The 20240-nt window shown below is 46.2% G+C and overlaps 2 protein-coding genes across 3 annotated transcripts in view; one reads left to right on the top strand and one right to left on the bottom strand.

The window, feature by feature from the left end:
* The first annotated feature begins 515 nt into the window (after positions 1-515).
* On the top strand, positions 516-11819 carry LOC137427581 (uncharacterized). 2 transcript variants are annotated; one of them, XM_068117176.2, is made up of 7 exons: positions 516-658; positions 5991-6137; positions 6319-6505; positions 7861-8036; positions 8307-8471; positions 8658-8999; positions 9498-11819. In XM_068117176.2, the coding sequence occupies exons 1-7, from the start codon at positions 638-640 to the stop codon at positions 10611-10613; spliced, it is 2154 nt and encodes a 717-aa protein (XP_067973277.2). In that variant the 5' UTR covers positions 516-637; the 3' UTR covers positions 10614-11819. The 2 variants fall into 2 exon arrangements, with proteins under 2 accessions (XP_067973277.2, XP_067973278.2); XM_068117177.2 differs by having other exon boundaries at positions 525-658; positions 6021-6137.
* Positions 11820-16471: 4652 nt separating this feature from the next.
* Positions 16472-20240, bottom strand: part of LOC137427582 (uncharacterized) — a 168817-nt gene continuing 165048 nt past the window's right edge. The window contains exons 11-12 of the mRNA XM_078777284.1: positions 17637-19181; positions 16472-16660 (exon numbers count right to left, since the gene is read on the bottom strand). Of these exons, the coding sequence (XP_078633410.1) occupies positions 16623-16660; positions 17637-19181 (1583 nt within the window). The 3' untranslated portion in view covers positions 16472-16622. The remainder of the gene's footprint in view (positions 16661-17636; positions 19182-20240) is intronic.

Raw genomic sequence — 20240 nt, 5'->3', positions numbered from 1 at the left:
TGCCCCTTTTGGGGTCTAGGGAGGCCAAAGTGGGTCTTGGACCCCTGAAAAATAGATATTTGCTTTCTTCTTTGAAACTTCACCACAACCTTCGTCACCCGTGATGTACCAATGTTTGTTCACGGCATTTCTTTCTTTTTTTGTTTAAAGTGTTATGATTATGTTCGTATGATTCTACGTGCTGCCCTGTCTTCTAGAAACCATTGAAATTGGTTTAAAATACCTTTAGTCGGTGCAGTATACTGTTTATTCTACCAGGTGAGCACCAGGGGTATTGCCCATATGTTTATCATTTAAAGAAGAGGAAGAGCAATTTTAGGTTGGGATGTGAGTGATGGGTAGAATTGATTAAAATAGAGGTTGAAAGAAGGAATAACTGGTACGACAGGTTAAGGGCTAGTTATGCTTTCATAAGGTGTTGTAGGATTGGGATCAGGTAGATAGAAAGGATCGAAGTGGGTTGGGGTGAGGGTGGTGGGGAAGGGATGGTAGTAGGAGGAGATAAAAGTGTTTGGAAAACAAAGGGATGGAGAAGCAGCTGCAGTTGTTGGCTGCGACAGGCGGGGACATTCTCTGCTCCGGGCGGTAGAAGGAAGGTATAAACAGAGAGAAGGGGGGACGTGCGCACGTGTGAACGATGACTCTGACACGGACGCAGGTAAGACTTAAAAACAAAGCGTTACCGGGAACTACGGTCTTTGTTGGTTCGTCTTCCATGAAAACGTGCGTCACGGAAAGACTTCTTTAAAAAGAAGAAAAATAGACGAGTACCATCTTCCTAAATTTCCCATCTTAGGTCGTTGTACTAAGTATTGTTGTATTGTATATTATCAGGTGTCGTTATGCTCGTTCGCTGCATCTTAAAAACGACGGTTACAACTTCTTCGATTGCAGAAATCGAATGGAAGAGAAACGTTCCCAAACGCCGGAGTTCAATAACAGGGAAAAACAATCCCGGCATTATGACGAATGTCCATTGGCAAACGGAGCGAGAGACGCGGACGGACTCTTCGCCAAGACGGAATGTTTTGCCAAACAGGAAGAACAAAGGGGATCATCGGGCCCAGGACGCTATTGTTTGTGCCGATACACGAGACGGGGCGGACCGGTGATGTGTCCATTGTGACGTCACGGACGTTACTCCACCACGGTCCTTGCGGTCGTGTTCCCGAGGGGCAGACCTCGTCTGGTGACCATGAGCGCATCACCCACACGCACAAAGCTAGAGGAACGGGTTACGATTACAGCCTTTCGTTCCTTCGTGTAACGAGTACCACGCTCGTGATCGCCACGTGGTTACATTTGTGCTTGAGCATCGAGCTTCGTGACGCTGATCATCTGCTTCTTGCATTCAAAATGAATCGTTATTTGATTGCAGAATGTGATTTGTCAAATATCGACAGAGGGAGGAATGGGGGAGCAGGAGGCGAGAGCGAGGATGGGGAAGGAGGGGGGTGGAAGAGGGGAAAATTATTTCGGGTGTTGGGGTACGATGGATGGAGTGAAGGGGGGTGGTGGGAATTGGAGGGTGTTGGTGAAGGGGAGATGGGGGGGGGGGGGGGATTGGATTAAGAAATTGGTGGAGATGGGTGAGGGGAGGGATCTGGGGGTGGGTGGAAGGAGGAGGAGTGGATGGAGGGAATTGGATTTGGGGGTGATGGATAGAGAGTGCGTGCTATAGGGAATTGGGGATGGGAGTGGATGGAGGAATTGAAAGTGGGGGCGGGGGGGTGGATGGAGGAAATTGGGAGGGGGGTGGATGGGTGGGACTTGGGTAGATGGATTGGTGGAGGGAGTTGGGTGGGTGAAGAGTGAATTGGGGGCACGTGTATGGACTTAGTGGGTGTGTGGATAAAATGCATCTATGAAATGACAGCTGCAGCAGCACAAGAAGGTGTAAAATGTTTGGATGTATCTTGAAGGACAAATTTTCCTTAAATATCAAATCCCCATTCTCATGTCCCCAGTTTGTTACCTGTAGTATTTTCTGATTGTGTTTTGTCCAATTTGGTACTTTGCCTTTTCATTACCTCTCACTCTCCAGCTTAATTTTGTTCTGTTTGTATTAAAACATAATTTGTATGACATTTTTATTTCCCATGATCACTTATTTGCGATGAACAAGCTGTACAAATTCCAAGTCGGGGAAGAAAGGTGGGAGCGTGGGAAGTGGGTGAGGCGAGAGAGGGGGGGGGGGGGTAGGAGGTGGGGAGGAGTAGGGGATGGGGAGGAGTAGGAGGTGGGGAGGAGTAGGAGGTGGGGAGGAGTAGGAGGTGGGGAGGAGTAGGGGGTGGGGGGGAGTAGGGGGGTGGGGAGGAGTAGGAGGTGGGGAGGAGTAGGAGGTGGGGAGGAGTAGGAGGTGGGGAGGAGTAGGGGGTGGGGGGGAGTAGGGGGGTGGGGAGGAGTAGGAGGTGGGGAGGAGTAGGAGGTGGGGAGGAGTAGGGGATGGGGAGGAGTAGGAGGTGGGGAGGAGTAGGGGATGGGGAGGAGTAGGAGGTGGGGAGGAGTAGGGGATGTGGAGGAGTAGGGGGTGGGGAGGAGTAGGGGATGGGGAGGAGTAGGGGGTGGGGAGGAGTAGGGGGTGGGGAGGAGTAGGAGGTGGGGAGGAGTAGGGGATGGGGAGGAGTAGGAGGTGGGGAGGAGTAGGGGATGGGGAGGAGTAGGGGGTGGGGAGGAGTAGGGGGTGGGGAGGAGTAGGGGATGGGGAGGAGTAGGGGATGGGGAGGAGTAGGGGATGGGGAGGAGTAGGGGATGTGGAGGAGTAGGGGATGGGGAGGAGTAGGGGGTGGGGAGGAGTAGGGGGTGGGGAGGAGTAGGGGATGGGGAGGAGTAGGGGGTGGGGAGGAGTAACGGGTGGGGATGGGTAGGAGAAAGGAAAGAGAGGAAGGAGGACAGGCCAAAAGAAGGCTTCATGTGGGTTTTAAACTGTTGAGTTCTTTGATTAATATTTGGTGTCTGCAGCTCGTAAATTCGATTCATGGCCTCAACAGCCACGAAGAGGGAGGAGAGACATGTAAACTTATGTACAGTGAAACAAATAAGAATTAAATAAATTCGAACCCACACTTCGGCACCACAGATCGCACTTTCACAAACAACACTGGGATAATGCAGGCGAAGACTTCCCTTTGGCCGATCTTCACCCAATACTCCCTGCACTTCTTCTTCAGATCTGTGTTTGTCCAGAGTCTTTTCACACAAGCTCCTTCTTTTGAACTCGTCCTCCGTGCTTCTTCTTCACACCATTCCTTCTGGGAGGAGCCATCCTCAAAACACACCGACCATGTCACACACTCACCACAATGTAACTATGCCTTGTCCCCCTTTCCATATAACAATATTATATTTCCAATCGTGGTTAATGAATGAGGGTAATGGCAGCAGTCGCCTTCATGATGGTGCCAAGTTCTTTATCAACATGAAGGTGTGAAATTGAAAACCTCAGCAACAGCAATGTGCTGTACTCGTGTCACTCCATGATCCAATAACAACTCGGGAAGTATGGATGCTAACACAACATGAAGAGCTGTTGAACACTTACTTTTCTCTGGGGTAATTGGTGTTTTGTTTATTTTTACCTGCTCCCCCACCCCCTCCTGCCCACCCAACTCTCACCCACTATTCTACCGACTCACAAAGGTCACTCCCCTATAGGGCACGTGGTACGGACGCCATCTTGGAATTTTTTTTATCTCAAAAACCACTCAATAGAAAAAGTTGAAACATGGCTCATTGTCAAGTACTCTATGAGAAATAAGATATGTTAATGATGATGTCATCGGTGGCTTCGTTATTACATCGTAATTCGACGAGTACAACGCTTGATTCGATCAGTATGAAAAAATTTTTCTCTGCTACTGTTGGTCTGATGGACACGAAATTTTCACCATAGGAGCGCATCTTCCTGTATAATATGTTAATAATTATGACGTCATAGGTCACGTGGTACAGGCGCCATCTTAGAAAAAACGGTGCACCTCTATATCTCCGAAACCGCTACGTGGGAAAAATCTAAACATGGCTCATTGTAAAGAACTACGCATGGGGAATAGGTGATGTCAATGATGACTTATTATGACGTCATAATTCGACAGGGACAAGGCTTGGTTTGAAATTTCTTGAGCGTGATCTACGCAACAATTATATTTGAGAATATACATTTATGATGTCATCGTTCACGTGGTCTGGCAGCCATATTGGATCAAAGAAAAAAAAGAAGAGTTGACTCCCACCAAGTCGACTGCGCAGGGTAAGTATTCTATGATTACCATGTAGTTAACCGAACTCTGAAGATCAGCTGAAGGAGAAGTGACTTTGCCTTCATGGGTGAGACATGAAGGACAGACACATAGACAGAGGGCGTGGTACGGACGCCATCTTGGAAAAAAATTATATCCAAAACCACTCAATAGAAAAAGTTGAAACATGGCTCATTGTCAAGTACTCTCTATGAGAAATAAGATATGTTAATGATGATGCTGGACATGTTTGAATTGGAATTATAGGTACCTGAAAGCATTAGAGAGGGAGGTGCAGGGATATTGGTCGGACATGTATCTGTTGGTGCAGCACAAACAGGATGGGCCAAGTGACGTCCTCCTCTGTCAAAGTTCCTAATTTTTATCCCCATGCTTAAAAAAACTGGAGGATATTGTAATCGCCTCCTTCTGTCTGTCCGTCCACCACGCTATCTCCGAAACGATCACCAAGTGGAAAGAAGGTGCGACAGCAGTATCATTTTTGCCGCCACCCCAGTCAAATACCAGAAAATGCAATTATGGGCAAATTGTAAAACATTTTTAGTGAAACTTTGTATATGCAATCAACATTGGGGGATGCATGAAATATGTAACAATTTTTTGGAATTCACCTCCAGCTCATGTCCCAGGGGGTGGGGACTTGATCACAACGGTCAAAAACGGAAGATTTTTTTTGTTGCCATTCCTCCACATCGGGCATCTCTCACCCCCCTCCCTCCCCTCTCCCCCTCCCCCATTTTATTTTTTTTTAAACTCAGAATTGGATATACTGAGTCATTCATTGCTGGTGGAAGTTTTTGCCATCTGTCAATTTTGCTTTAGGCGATAAGCTTGGGATTTGCGATGGTGTGCCATGGACTCCTCCGGTTTTTATTTACGCTCATACATCGGACAAACAAATCAAACATTGAGGTAAGCATGACAGAAATGGGGGAGTAAGTGCCCCCCCCCCCCCCCCCAAAAGTTTTACCCCCACCCTCAAAAGACAGTGAGAAGGGAGGGAGAGAAGAAAGAAAGAAAGCGATAAAAATACAAAATTCTCAGAAACAAACACTAAAGACACTTTATACAAGGTAAAGTATTTGTTCGTTATGCAATGGAAAGGGTGATTTTAAAAATGTGAAATGCTCTTTTTACAATAAATTTAAAAATCACATTAAAAACAGCTCTGTTTTAATTACAATAGTTATTTATTTACTCACATTTAAAGATGTGATTTAAATTTAAGATTATTTAAAGATGTGAAAGCCTGGTGTTGGCTTAGCGGTTAGGGTGCCGGCTTGGGATACCTAGGATCCTGGGTTCGCAATCCCGGTCAATTGCTGAATTAACACCAGGGAGGCTGACTCAGCCTGTCATCCTTCTGAGGTCGGCAAATTGAGTACCAGTTCACTGGTAATTCCCTGCGTGTTGCAAGAGGCGACCAACAGGGTTGATGGCAGGAAGGGCATCCGGCCATGCGACCAACAGGGTTGGTGGCAGGAAGGGCATCCGGCCATAAAACATTGCTTCAAAAAGGGGACCATGGTGCCCAAAAAAGTGCCAACCCCTGCCCTGCAGGGAAACATGGCCTCCAAAGGTAGTTCTTCTTCATCATTTAAATAAATCTCTGATTCACCTCAATCGGGGTATCAAACCCAGGGTGTTTACCACCCCGAGTACAAAAGACGAGCTTCGAAAGGTAAACGTGCATAAACATTTAGTTTTGCCACATGTATGGTGTATTGACAGGGTATGAACTCCACTGCCCCATATCCCAAGCTCTCCTGGTTGGAAGAGGACCTGACATGTCCCGTGTGCTTCGGGATATTTGAGGATCCTCGTGTGCTCCCTTGCTCGCACACCTTTTGTTGCGGTTGCCTTGAAAAACTCATTCAGGTGTGTTTGTTGGAAACCTATTTGCCTGCCTTTCAACACGTGACACAAATACCACATTATTCCATTGGAAGTTTGTCTTCTTCTCGGGGTATCGATCTAATTAGCATGCTGATTAATTAGCAAACAGGTATTGATACCTATTTGTACACCAGACTGACCCAAACGTGTTTACTGTGCATAGGCCTCCCTTGCAGATTTTCCACTCTGGAGGCCTCTGCGTCTCCCCTTCCGCTGCCCAACCTGCCGCCACGCCACTCACCTTCCACCTGCACCGCCGCCGATCGCCACTACCACCCTCCCTGTCAATTTCGCACTCCTGGCCATCATTGACAAGTTCCGCAGCTCCCTTCCAGTCCATAAAAATGGCGGTGATTATTGCTCCTACCTGTCTCAAAAAAAGTTTAGAATTGATTATTTAAATTATTTCGAACTATAACAACACTCTTTGACGTCACAACGTCGACCGATTATGCCTCCGCCTACATTACTACGTCATTATACATACTTGCACCAAGTTTGCTTTAAATCTATTCAGCTGTATGAATAGATTTAGCTGTATGAATGAAGTATCACATTTTTACATGACATGACCTCATGAAAATCACAAAATCACCTCACTCCTCACCTTTGATGCCAAAATATAATCAGTTCGTATTTGCATCATAATATATAATTATACCAAGTTTGGTGAAAATCCCATGACTAGTTCACAAGTTAGCTCGGTAACAGAATTTTTACCTGACGGGACGACTGACATTTGACCTTTCGACCCCAAAATCTAATCATTTCATCTTTACCTCATTATACGTACGTGCACCAAGTTTGAGTAAGATCCATTCAGCCTTTATCGGGTTATTGTGGTAATGAAAACCTATCACGGACAGACGGACAGACAGCCGGATGGACAACCTGAAAACGTAATGCCTCCGGTGACTTCGTCGGCGGAGACATAAAAATTCAACCGATTCCAATTTCCAAATCATAACAGCAAAGACAGAAGGAAGGACTTGAGGAAGGGGTAAAAGATGGGGGTGGTAAAGCTTCTCCCTCCATACCAGAAGTTGCAATAAACTATTTTAAATGAAACCTTTTGTCCGAGTTGCGCTCATACTAGATAGTTCGGAGAACACCTCACCCTGCACAATCTTAAAAAAAACAAGGACATGGGTGGGGTCTTGGAGCTGCAAATTTTATTGGTCGTGATGACGTAAAATGCCGTAACGTTTTGTCCAAGTACCGCTAAACGGAATGGGGTTGAAAGTGATAAAAAGGTGACTTGTGTTCACCAGTGTTCAAGTAAATACAGCAATTCAGTTTGAATTAAGATTTTAAAAGTTGTAGAAAAAAATTCCGGAAGTTTACCGCCGATGATGCAGCGTCTTTTACACCACCTTATTTAACACGTTACATTAGCTATACGTGCCTGTTTGTGTCCTTCATGCCATCCTTAAAAACAGTAAGTTTCCTGTTTGGAATGATTTCCAACCGCGCTTTTTGCTCCGCATGTGCGGGGTAATAAAATACCAATATCTAAGACATAAGACTTTGTCTGCAAAGTGAATGCTATTCCAACACAATGACCCAAAGTGCCCTTTTGTCCTAATGAGTACTGGCTTTGGAAATAGCGTTTAAGTTCTTCTCAAATCTGAAATTGAACCATCTAAAATCTAAATTCTAATCTCTCAGCACATTCGGCTTTGCTGTTACCTTCCTTACCCACCAGAGGGCCACCTATCTGCTCGAGAGCTTGGACGTGACGGAACCGCCGCCGGTGATTTGGCCTGTACCGAGCACCCCAGTGAACCTCTGAACTTGTGGTGCGAGCGGGATCGGCGTCTGGTGTGCGCGCAGTGCGTGACTGTGGGGGTGCATCTCCGACACAATGTGAAAGCCCCACAGGTGCATGCTAAACGGGATTACATAAACCGTGTTTTATAACAAAAGTGCATTATTCAGTAGACGGTCGATGGGTAGAGTGGTGACCGAGTGCTGAAGACATTTCTGGTACACCAAGCACCGTGGCCTCGAAAATGACTGAACGCAGCATTACCTGAACGCAGTTCCAACTGCAATCCCAGCTTCTGGACACCCGAGGAAGTTTAGGAAGAATTATGTTGTTGTCAAAAACTCAGCAAACTCAATGACCTTTGACGACTATTCTGGTTACAGGAAGCGGTCTGTGGGGAGAGAGAGCGGCTGGAGCAAGCGACACTCAAGTTGCTCGCGGTGGCTGGACCCTCATGGCCGGAAGCAATGGATGATCTCAGGACCGAGCGCCGCTCGTCAGAGGAGGCCTTGGCACAGGATGCCCAGCGTGTCGAGGAGTTCTTTCAGGTAAGATCGGAGGCCTACACGGCAGCCGTTACAGAATCCATCGATTTAGCCGAGGCATCCCATGTGGACACTGCGCAAGCAAATGATACCCATTTAAAACAGATACTTCAGCTCAAGTAATCACACCAAGGCATTTTGATCACAACAAATGGAGATCACCACGCTTACTTCTCATTTATTCCTCAGGCTTTGAGCATGGCCATGGCTGACAAACATTTGGCTGTCCTTTCATATCTTACGGAGGCCCGCGGACGGCTCGCCACCGGCTACAACGAAGCGGAAGCCCGGCTCCGGGCAAGGGCCGAGGCCTATACGGCAGCCGTCGCAGAAGCCACAGATTTGGCCGAGGCATCCCATGTGGACAACGCAGCATCCTTTTTGAAGAAACTCGAGCCATTTTGGGCTCGTGCCGAGTCTCTGGCTGCAGGGCCTGGTCCGAGAGAGGCAGCCGACCAGCCCACCGATGTTCCAACTGCGATGGAGTTCATCCAGTCAGCCTGGTGTCGTGTCAGCATTTCAGAACTACAGGTCAGAAGAAAAATAAAAGATAAACTTAATCTTTTTTGTCATCAGCTATAAATGTCTTCATCTTGCAGCGAACTTAAACGCTTTATTAGTTACTTTGGGTCCATCCATTGTCCCATCAAAGCGGCACCAAATAATCTGCAAAAAGCTGGAGTGGCATGTACAAATTTTTTTTGGGTGCAGGAGCAGTTGAATGTTTTGGATTCATCTCTTTCCTGCATTAAATGACATCACAGTACCCAGGAACCTAGTAAAGCCTCGAACCCAAGTAACTGCTATACATCTTAACTGTGATGAGAAAAGAGTGGTCGCTGTGCTCGGAATAGGCCAGAAATGGGGCTGCTCCAAATCAATTTTAGAATTTGGCAAACGGGTCACCACCTCTGCTATCACTTAGGACCCACCACCCCCAAAAATTTAAATGCAACTCTAGATTTTACGTAATCGATTTCCCTAATGAATGAAAGAAGTGTTTCTCTTTGCCGCCCATCTCCACCCTAGGCTGCTCCATTACCTTCACTTCCTTGTCCCAAAGATCCGCCGCAACCTTCCCCACCCACTTATTGCTGGGGCAGCTTCTTGCTCTTCTTGACATTGGCTATAGCACTGGCCGTAACCTTCTCGGTGATGGTGACAATCGGATCACTTTACGGCCTGTTGGCTGGTCTTACCACTCTTTCACCAACGGTACTCGCACTTCTTAAGGGCAAGGTTCGCACGGAATGGCTTAACCCGAGTTGCCTAAAGAGAAACTGCAATGTGCTGTTAGACAAACTCCAAAGATGCTTCCACTTGTTATGGAAATATTTCAGTTCATTGAGCAATATTCTTCAGGGCTACTTTGGCCTTCCCAGACAAGTTTCAGCTCGTGCCGTTGCATCTGCGAACCTCTTTAAGAGACACCTGCCTTGCCCTAAGGAGAACGCGGCTTTCCTCGTTTGCGTCGCCGGGTTCCACGCGATCGCAGCCAGTCTTGCACGCCTCCTTAAAAGATCGGTGACAGTTTTTAAATGTGTAATTGGCACGGCAACCTTTTTGTCAACTTGCGTTCACTCGAGTTTATCACGGTGCAAAACAGTCCTCGCCAACGCAATTGCGGTCAAGAAATCCTTGACGGCCAAAAGCCTCTGTGCACGTGAAAAATGGTTCGGTCCGAAGAGCAGTCTTCGGAAACGGTTACGCTGCGTTAAGGGGTTCACAACTGTTCGGAGCACTTTAAAACTCGCCAATATCAGACGTGCCAAACATGATGTGGGTCATGTCTTCAAACGAGGCCTGTGCCGTGTTAAGGTCGGTGCACTTGAAAGCAAACGGCAATGCTGGTTCCATTGGTTAGACGTCTTCTCCATGGCCTCGGCTCTTGCGTTCTCGATACAGGTATTCCACATTTCAGGGTCACCGATTGGCTTTACAGATACCCGATATGTGTCATTGAACAATACCGGAGGGAACGCCTCTCTCCTCGTTGGTATTCATGTCGACCAGAATCCCAGCATTCTATCTATGGTACCTTTGCTGTTGCCAGTTTTACTTTCATTGATCAGGAACAAAGTCTTCCGTGGAGTCCAGAAGTCAACAATGATGTTGTGTGGGAGGCTGGGTAAGAGGGGGCAGTGATTGGTTGGTACCACTCCCCCCCCCCCCCCCCCCTTTCCAACCCCACAATTCCAGTCAATTTAATTGTCAAAAATCCCCAATTCTTGCATTTTCATTGCTCATCAACAGGTACAAAGACTAAACGGTATTCTCAAAGTTGATCAATCAAAATGTACTCGTCCATAATAAAAATGACACACATAGTCATTGTGCGTGAGTATAAAGTCGGATCATCTTGCAAGCTTTAGCGACTTGCCTTCCTCCCTCATTTGTGGGTAGTGCGAGCTGCTTGGTCGTCGAGCGGGTAAAGGCTCATGGAGTCGTCCTCAGCCGTGGGTTCCATTGCCGTATCCAGGATTGCTTCTCAGCCGCCCGAAACGCATCCCTGTTACAACATGCATTTTTAGGCCATTTTCCCTGCTAGAGCGGGGGTTAGCCTTGTGGTCCCCATGACAATCTTCTCCATTTTGCCCTATTTTCTGCATCTCCCCTTGTTAACCCCCTTGCCCGCATTTCTTCTTCCACCATCTTGAGCCAAGTCTTTCTCGGTCTTCCCCGTCCTCGACTTCCTTCTACATTCATTTCCATCACTCTTCTCAACCAGTCACTTTCATCCTTCCTCAACACATAACCAAACCTGCGTCTCGGGTTTTGATACCAAGCGTGAACTATTGTTGGCGGGAAAGCAAGCGCCTCCATTACAGGCCGATCCGCCATTTTTCCTCGAAGAGGCCATCTGCCTGGTGCATCTTGTTTTGTCGTTGGGGATTCCCATGTCGACATCATCGTAGATCGCCGTTGGTTTCCATATAGGCTTAATCGTTAAGAGTATGTTATCCATCATTCAATGTCATAAAGCTTATAGGAGTCCCACAGAACTATTTCACGTATCAATCAGTTTCGTTTATACATTCCAATAACGTTCCAAACTCCGATTGAAATAATTTCTCGAATTCCAGATCACGTGGCGCATTTTCCTTGCAAAATTCAGGAGGGGCGTCTGTCTATCAGTAATTAATAACTATTTTGTCTTACATATTGATTATTTAATTTAATCTCAAGATTGTTAGAGTGCATGGCTTGTAGCTGATATATAAAGTAATTTTAAGGGTGAATACTATTTGTTAGTATTGTTGCATGCAGCGCAAAGGCATCAGATTGTGTATGCTGAACGAGTTTGTAAAACTTTGCATCCAAAAAGAAAAGCAATAAATGATCATTTTACAACCACGTCTCACGACCTCCATACGAGACCATTTCAAACATTCATCTCGAGATCGACGGTCAACGTACCAATCTGGGCATCCACAAAAGTAGAAGCGACTGAACGAATTAATATGGGAACGTGGAGGAAGCGTAGCGAATGAAAGAGGGCGATGTCAAAGGGATAGCTAGAGACGAGGTCCTTCAGGATGGTGCAAAGCCATGGAATCAGGAAGTGCATTCTCCAATCAAAGTGAGTCGCTACCTTTGTTCAGCTTGATGGAGTTGATGACCCCGACAGGGTGGCAGGCAATGGGCAAGCCGGGTCCCGCACAAGCTCAAAATTATCTTCAACATAAACAAATGGCATTCCTCAACAAGACTTGTACTTTTCAGTGAAAGCAAAGCACCACAAAAGTTAAAACTAAAACTGCACTCTTCGACGTCGCGAGGTACACCGGTATTACCTCCACCCACATTATTACATCATTATACATACTTTTATCAAGTTTGATTTAAATCCCTTCAGCTTTTCTCAAGTATCACATTTTAACTGACATGACCTCTGACCTTTGATGCTGAAATCTAATCAGTTCATCTTTGCATCATAATATATACTTGTACCAACTTTGGTCAAAATCCTATCACTGGTTCACAAGTTAGCGCAGTAACAGAATTTTTACCAAACATGACCCCTGACCTTTTGACCCTATAATCTAATCAGTTCATAATTGCGACATTATACATACTTGGAGAAAATTTCACTTAGTTCCCTTCAGCCGTTAAGTTTTTGTGGTAACGGAAACCTATTAGACTCTGACTTTTGACTTCTTGACCCCAAAATTAAATCAGTTCATCTCTGCATCATAATACATACATACTTGTACCAAATCTCACTTAGTTCCCTTCAGCCATTAGGTTATCGTGGTAATGGAAACCTATGAGTCTGACCTTTGACCTCTTGACCCCAAAATTAAATCAGTTAATCTTTACATCATTATACATACATGTACCAAATTTCACTTATGTTCCCTTCAGCCGTTCTTACGTTATCAGGGTAACAAAAACCTATTAGAGACTCTGACCTTTAATCTCTTGACCCCAAAATCAATTCAGTTCACCTTTGCATCATCAAAGTTACGGATTCGTCACTTCCGCCTTTGTTATTATATACTTGTAGGATTTTTAGTTCAGGTAATATTATTGCTGGGTCTGGCACCCCGCTCTGCTCACCAAACTCTCGTCCTATGGTATCCATGGAAATCTCCACACTTGGCTTGCGGACTTCCTCTTTGGTCGTAGTCAACGTGTGGCCCTGAATGGATTTCTCTCATCGCCCCTTCCTGTTCTGGCTGGAGTTCCCCAAGGCAGTGTTCTGGGCCCTGTGCTTTTTCTGGTCTTCATCAATGATCTCTCCGACTCTCTTGAAAATCCTCTCTATCTCTTTGCTGATGACTCCACTATCTGCCGCTCCATTCCTCATCCCTCAGATCGGCAGTCTGCAGCCTCCTCACTCTCTGCAGACCTGGAAAAAAATCCACAGACTGGGCATACAAGTGTAACATGTCTTTCAAATCCTGACAAATCTCACACTCTCACTATGTCTCTCCGAAAATACCGACTGGAAAACCCTCCCATCTACATTCTCAACAATCCTCTCCAAGAAGTTCTGTCGCTCAAGCTTTTTTGTCTCACTATCTGCCATGATCTTTCTTGGGAAAACCACATTTCCAAGCTGGCCTCCAAAGCCAGTCGCGGACTGGGCATCCTCCATCGTGCGAAGTCCTTCCGAGGCACACCTGAGCTCCTCACCACAAACAAGGCTTTCATCCGCAGCTCAATGGAATACTGTTCTCCCCTCTGGACTGGTGCTCCTCTCTCACACCTAGCTCGGCTTCATGCTGTTGAAGCCAAAGCTTTCAGAATCATTGGAATCTCCTGCGATGAAGCCAACTCAGAGGGCCTTTCACTCACTCACCGCAGGCAGGTTGGTGGTCTTTCTGTCTTCTACCAACTCCTCTCCGGCCTTGCTCCCCCAGCTCTCTCTGTGCTCTGTCCCCCAAATATTCCTACAGGTCGCACAAGATCTGCCAGCAACCCTCTTATGGTTAAACTGCCAAAATCAAGACTCTCTGCTCACCTTCACTCTTTCATTCCCCTTTTCTCCCACCTCTGGAACAAACTCCCCCACTCCCTTCAATCCCACTCCTCCCTCCAGGTCTTTAAAACAGCTGTTCACCACCATCTCTTATCTTCCCCCATCCAAAACCTTTGTCTTTTCTACCCCCGCTAATTCACCCCAGATACACTTTTTCGAAATTCCGACTCCTTTCCTGGAAGTCCTTGCAGTGTCCATATGTTTTATACCCCTCCCACCTCCCCCCAAGCCCTCTCCCTCCCACAGTTCTCTCGATGTCCATGCTCTCAAATGTTGTGTTTGTGTCCTTGCCCCTCTCTCCCCATCTTGTCTACTGCTCCCCTTATTTTGTTTCATGTGTCGGTTTGACTTTTTGTGTGATTAATGTTCTCTTTCACGAGCCTCGATCTTGTATACAAAAGAAAAAAAAGAAAAAAAAAAGAAGAAATTGTTAAGATTTCTGTGTGAAATGGAGATGACTTTAGTAAAAGGAAAAATAATTGTTTGTGGAAGAAAAAGAAAAAGGGAAAAAGAAACCAGAAGAGGAGGAAAATCGGCGGGGAAAAGAGCCGTGAGTTGCATCGAGGCTGCGAGCGGACTTCCTCGATATTGGTCGCGAATGAATTGAGGCTTCCCGTGAAAGGGATTGCCCGCGACATCATCCAATATTGCGATTACAATTAAACCTGCGTCTCGGGTTTTGATACCAAGCGTGAACTATTGTTGGCGGGAAAGCAAGCGCCTCCATTACAGGCCGATCCGCCATTTTCCCTCGAAGAGGCCGTCTGCCTGGTGCATCTTGTTTTGTCGTTGGGGATTCCCATGTCAACATCATCGTAGATCGCCGTTGGTTTCCATATAGGCTTAATCGTTGGTGGATGTGGGGCATGGACTGCACTCACGTTTTGGGGGATCGTTACCCCGCGCCGCCATTTTCCGACCTCTCACCTCGCAACTTCTTGTCCGCAGCCGCGCCGATAACTGCCTGTTGTTCTTGTCGTTCTGCACGACTTCGACCTTTGCCCAGTGTGGGGATTCGTGCACGGACTTTGGGATTGTTGCATTCCACTCATGTTTGGCGGATCGTGAGTTTATTGCTTTGAGAGCATGATGGGACCATCATATGTATTGTTCATGAGATGCAAATGATATTTTCATGGTACTTTCGTGGTGTTATTATTGTCTATGTGAGAGTTCTTAATACAATTACTGATTTTGTTCTACACAATTGCATTGGTGTGGTTTTACCATGGTTTATTAGAACACTCAGAATAACAAATCTTTCTGCCGTGTTCCCTCTCGAGACTTTGAGGGGCACCGTAACCGGAGTTTGGGGAGGTAACGCGTAACAATACATACTTGTCCCAACTTTGGTAAGAATCCCATCACTGGTTCACAAGTTATCGCGGTGACAGGATTTTTACTTAACATGACCTTTGACCTCTTGACCCCAAAATATAATCAGTTCATCTTTATCTCATTATACATACCAGCACAAAGTTTGCCGAAGATCCCGTCAGTCGTTCTCAAGTTATCGCAGTAACGAAAACCTATCAGGATGGACGGACGGACGAACAACCTGAAAACATAACGCCTCCGGAAACTTTGGCGGCAGAGGCATAACAATGAAAAAAACCACCACCTCAATGTGTGATGTCAAGGGCAACTCTTGGGCTGGCACGCCAATGGAAATGTCAGTACTGTACTGCTGTTTTAACAATTTAAAGGTTACCGATGAAGGGGGTTTAAAATGAAACCTAGCAGCCTATTGACACCACAAGGTCATTAAAAACGAACCTTCCAGGAGCCTCGATGCCGATACAAAAAGAGGAAAGTAAATTTTGAGAAAAGCGTAAAACGTGCGGTGGGTTTTTGTGTTATTACAAATAACCAAGGAGTGCCAGTCTCTGAATAAAACAAAACAAAAAACACAAACAACGGTTTGGACTTTATGCTGGAAGGCAAACACTGCAGAAACAATAAGTCGAGATTTTTGAAGAAAAAACAAGAAATAAAAAACAAAAAAAACCGATACATCTTAACATTGACGAGGAGCAAAAAAAAGTTTTTAAAGAACCTACAACACTACAACCGAGTGTTTCACTCAACGTGATAAAATCATCTCTTACTCAAGAAGACGCGGAAGGGTGAACAAGGACCCGCTTTGGTTGACGTAATAGAGGTGGTTAAACTACTCCACAAAGCAATGTTAGATAAACAAAGGAGCACACAAACACATATTGTAATGAGGATTCACAATGGTAAATGACAGCACTAAAGGTGAGCAAACGCACACTTACCGACCCGTGAGCATTTGATGCGTTTTGGGGAAACAAGAACCAGCCTCTCACATCGCAAGACACATACATCGGATCAACAGGTTATGGTAATTTTCATTATCCAAGAATATTCACAATTCTCGCTTAAAGCACACACACAGCTAGGCATATAATATGGACCAAAAGTACAATTTCAACAAAACCGTTGGTTTTGTCTGTTTTCTCACCCGTGATGCTCAGATCCCGGGTTTGAATCACACGTCCTTGTTGTCCACCATGATTTCTTCCAGGGCCGCAATTGGTAAAGCCTTGTGGGGTCGGCCGGGGAATGTTTTCCTGACAAGTCTTTTCACGGCCCGGCAGGCCGGGATGTTCGGAAGGAAGGGGATTTGGGCGGAATCTCCAACCTGTTCAGGTTGCCGGCGATAATTCGCCAATTCTGGGTAAAACTGGGAAAGAAGAAGAAATAGAACACAAAGGAACGATAATTTGCGAACGATGCCATGGGATCTTTGACGCCCACCCATGACCGGTGCTGTCAAAGGGGTCCTTCGGCTTAACATACTTCAAACGTACACCACCCACACTGATGACTCGCCCTTCGTGTGAACATCAGTACGACATTTTAAGCTGGGTGGACATTTGAACCAAGGATAGAAAGGCCAGATGTTAGGGTGCATATCTGTAGGTCCAGGGTATCCTGCAAGACCATTGTTTACTGTCCTTTAATGTTCTTGCAAGTCACACTGATGTGGCCTTAGACCATTTTTTTTTTTTGCACCAACATTCCTTGAATTAATTACAAATCACACGAAATTCCGAAAATGCGCTGCAAAAAATTCATGATACCCTATGGGAGCTTTCACACAAATCATATGTAGGTCAAAAGGATTGATATACCTTACCATTGACACAAAGGACGTTAGGAGACGATCACACGGCGGTGACGGTATATGGGATTTGAAGTTGGGTCCTCCTGTCATGAGCCAGGGGTTCAGGACGGGAACACCTCAACCCCAAGTGCGTTGGGATTTTCTATTTTATCAACATCGATCGTCCACAGAGCACGGCTCTTTCAAAGTGAACGGCGCATGATTTTACCGCTGCAAACTTGAAGCTCATCGCGTTCAACTATAATCGACGAGGTTGAAAACGGATGCCACTTGTAGGCCAGGAAGAGGAACTAGATACGCAGCTGTACCTCGTACATCAAAACAGTGCGTGGATGCTTTGGTTTCACTCGCTTCCGCCCAGCAAGATATTCTTTCGTCCCAAATTACGCTCACGTAATATTAAAATTTCAGATATTATCTGGTTCAATAAACACAAACTGTTCTTTATGACTGAAATTCTGACACAACAACAACAACAACAAAAAAATCAATGTTAAAGTTTAGTCGCTTTCTTCATATCCATCGACCTTACCGAGTTCGATTGCACGAAAAATCCTGCTGTGGATCTTCAGATGCTTTTTCAGGCCGTTTTTACGACTGAAGCCTTTGCCGCATACGGTGCATTCGTGCGGTTTTACACCCGAATGGCACGCCTGGTGGATGTTGAGGATGGTCTTGCGGGCGAAGCATTTGCCGCACTTTGCGCACTCGAACGGCTTCTCGCCGGTGTGAGACCTGATGTGCTCAACCAGGCCCAGTTTCTGGAGGTACATCTTGCCGCATTCGATGCATTCGTACCGCGGTCGTTCGCACACGTTTAGGTTCTGATGACGTATCAGACGTGCTTTCGAGGTGTACGTCTTGGTGCACTTGTCGCATTTGTAAGGCCTGTCGTGTTTGTTGGATTTCTGTTGAAATCGACCTTCACCCGTGTGCAACCTTCGCCGATGGCTTTCGAGATTCGTACTCCTATTGAAGGCCCTGTTGCAATATTGGCATTTGAAAGGTTTTTCACCGGTGTGGATCCTCTGATGCTCTTTCAAGGCCGTTCTCTCTCGAAAGGCTTTGTCGCAGTCGGTGCATTTGTAAGGCCTCGCGTTCTCGCCGACGACGTGACACGTGAGATGGTGCCTGAGGGTCGATTTGGTCATGTAACCTTTACCGCATTCCTTACACGTAAAGGTTCTTTCACGTTTCTCCTTGTGGACCTCACTGTGGAGCGCCAAATGGTAATTGCGCGCGAACCTCTTTCCGCAATTGCCGCATTCAAACGGTTTTTCCCCGGTGTGAAATCTCATGTGCAAGACCAGCACCGATTTCTTCAGGAACGACTTGTTGCAGTACGCGCACTTGTGCGGCCTCGAGCGGTATTCACCGGTGTGATGCTCCATGTGCGTCTCGAGGCCGGGCTTGTACGTGAATCCTTTTCCGCACAGCTTGCAGCAGAAAGGTTTTTCACCGGTGTGGCACAAAGAGTGCTTCAACATACTGGATTTCTCGTGGAACGTCTTTTTGCATTCCTGGCACTTGAAAGGCCTTTCGCCCGTGTGGTACCGCATGTGGATGTTCATGCTCGATTTGTTGGGAAAGGCCTTGCCACATTTTGCGCACGTGTACGGTCTGGAGCTGTAATCGCCGGTGTGATTTTCCACGTGAAACTTGAGGCTGGATTTGTGTAGAAAACCCTTGAAACACAGTTTGCACTCAAACGGTTTTTTACCGTTATGGCCTTTCATGTGTTTCACGAAGTGCGACTGGTAAATGAAAACTTTTCTGCACTCTTTGCACTCGAATGTTTTTTTGCGCATGGAGTAATTCTCTCTTTTCCTGGTCGTTCTCATTTTGTGGTGGAGTTCACCACGAGCCCGCCAGCGTGACCTGTACTTCGAAATCACGTTCAGCATGTTGGACTCTCGTCCGCCTGCGGCCTGCGAGTCTTTGACCAAGATCAATACGGTCTGCGTCGGCTGCCCCTCCGTGGGCTTACAGTAAAGATGGCAGCTTTGAACGCCATCGGTAGCATTCGGATCGTTCTCTGCGTTGCTGCTCCGAGGACAGTCCAACTGCACTTCCAACTCTGTGCACACGAGCATGGGAACAGAGCTGTGAAAATTTAAACATGTTGACATCCATTAAATATCACCTTTAAAGGAACAGCTGGAATAAAATAAATGTCCAAACACAAGGCAATTAAACGGTTCAAGCCATAAAAATGGTCATTGAAAAAAGTACTAATATTTCATAAATAACCAGAAAGCTATTCTCCTTTGCCTTCATTAACCTCCCCCACCCCCCTCCCAAGATGAACTATTTCCGGGTTTCCAGGCTATCAGGTTTCTCCTTGCTCCCTCAGCTTCCTCTTCGAAATTTTTCCCCCCCTTTGTGTTCTATTTCTGCCTCTTTCCCGGTGTTTCCTTCCATTTATGTGATTGAGAATTGGTGCCTGCATGCAGCTTATTCGCTCTCTTACGTCCATTCTTCCACACGCTCCTTATTACCTCCGCCACCGACGGCAGACAGAGGTTATGCATTCACCCCTGTTTGTCTGTGAGCAGGATATCTCAAAACGTTGTGGACGGATTTGGACAAAACTTGGTGGACAGCTTGGGTGTGTGACACGGACTAATTTATTATATTTTGGTGAATATTCCGAATCCGGATCCAGGCTGTCAATGGGATACAAAACGTAAACTGTCCAGCCTGGCAGAGGTATGTGCCCTCCCTAGTGCAGTTCTAGTTACTCCAAGTCTCCCTCTATTTTTGTCCCTGAACCTTCTTGTTGACACGTCTTCCCTTCCCCCAACGCACTTTCTTTTCCTTCTATTACGTCCTCATCTGTTCTGTGTTCTTAGCTCCTCCACGAGCCCCGTTTGTCTGTGCGTCTGTGTATGTGTGTTGCCATTTTTCTCAGACGGCTGAACAGATCTTCGTCAAACTTTCAGAAGTTCATCAGTGAGTGTCGTGGAGTGTTTTAGGCAAAAAACAACTGAAAGTACCTGAGCCTTTGTAGTTCGTCCACGTGTGTGTGTGTGTGTGTGTGTGTGTGTGTGTGTGTGTGTGTGTGTGTGTGTGTGTGTGTGTAATATTTTCCCTAGACGGTGTAGGGAAGTGTTTTAGGCACCCACAAGAAAAATAG

This window comes from Myxine glutinosa, chromosome 5, assembly GCF_964187855.1.
Source record: "Myxine glutinosa chromosome 5, kmMyxGlut1.1, whole genome shotgun sequence".
Lineage (NCBI taxonomy): Eukaryota > Metazoa > Chordata > Myxini > Myxiniformes > Myxinidae > Myxine > Myxine glutinosa.
The sequence above is the reverse complement of the archived record's forward strand: the minus strand, read 5'-3'. Positions and strand labels throughout refer to the sequence as shown.

Coding starts and splice junctions, on each gene's coding strand:
- LOC137427581 (XM_068117176.2), top strand. CDS start 638: ATGACTCTGACACGGACGCAG. Junction 8,472..8,657: donor GTGTCGAGGAGTTCTTTCAG/GTAAGATCGGAG, acceptor TTTATTCCTCAG/GCTTTGAGCATGGCCATGGC. Junction 9,000..9,497: donor TCAGCATTTCAGAACTACAG/GTCAGAAGAAAA, acceptor TCTCCACCCTAG/GCTGCTCCATTACCTTCACT.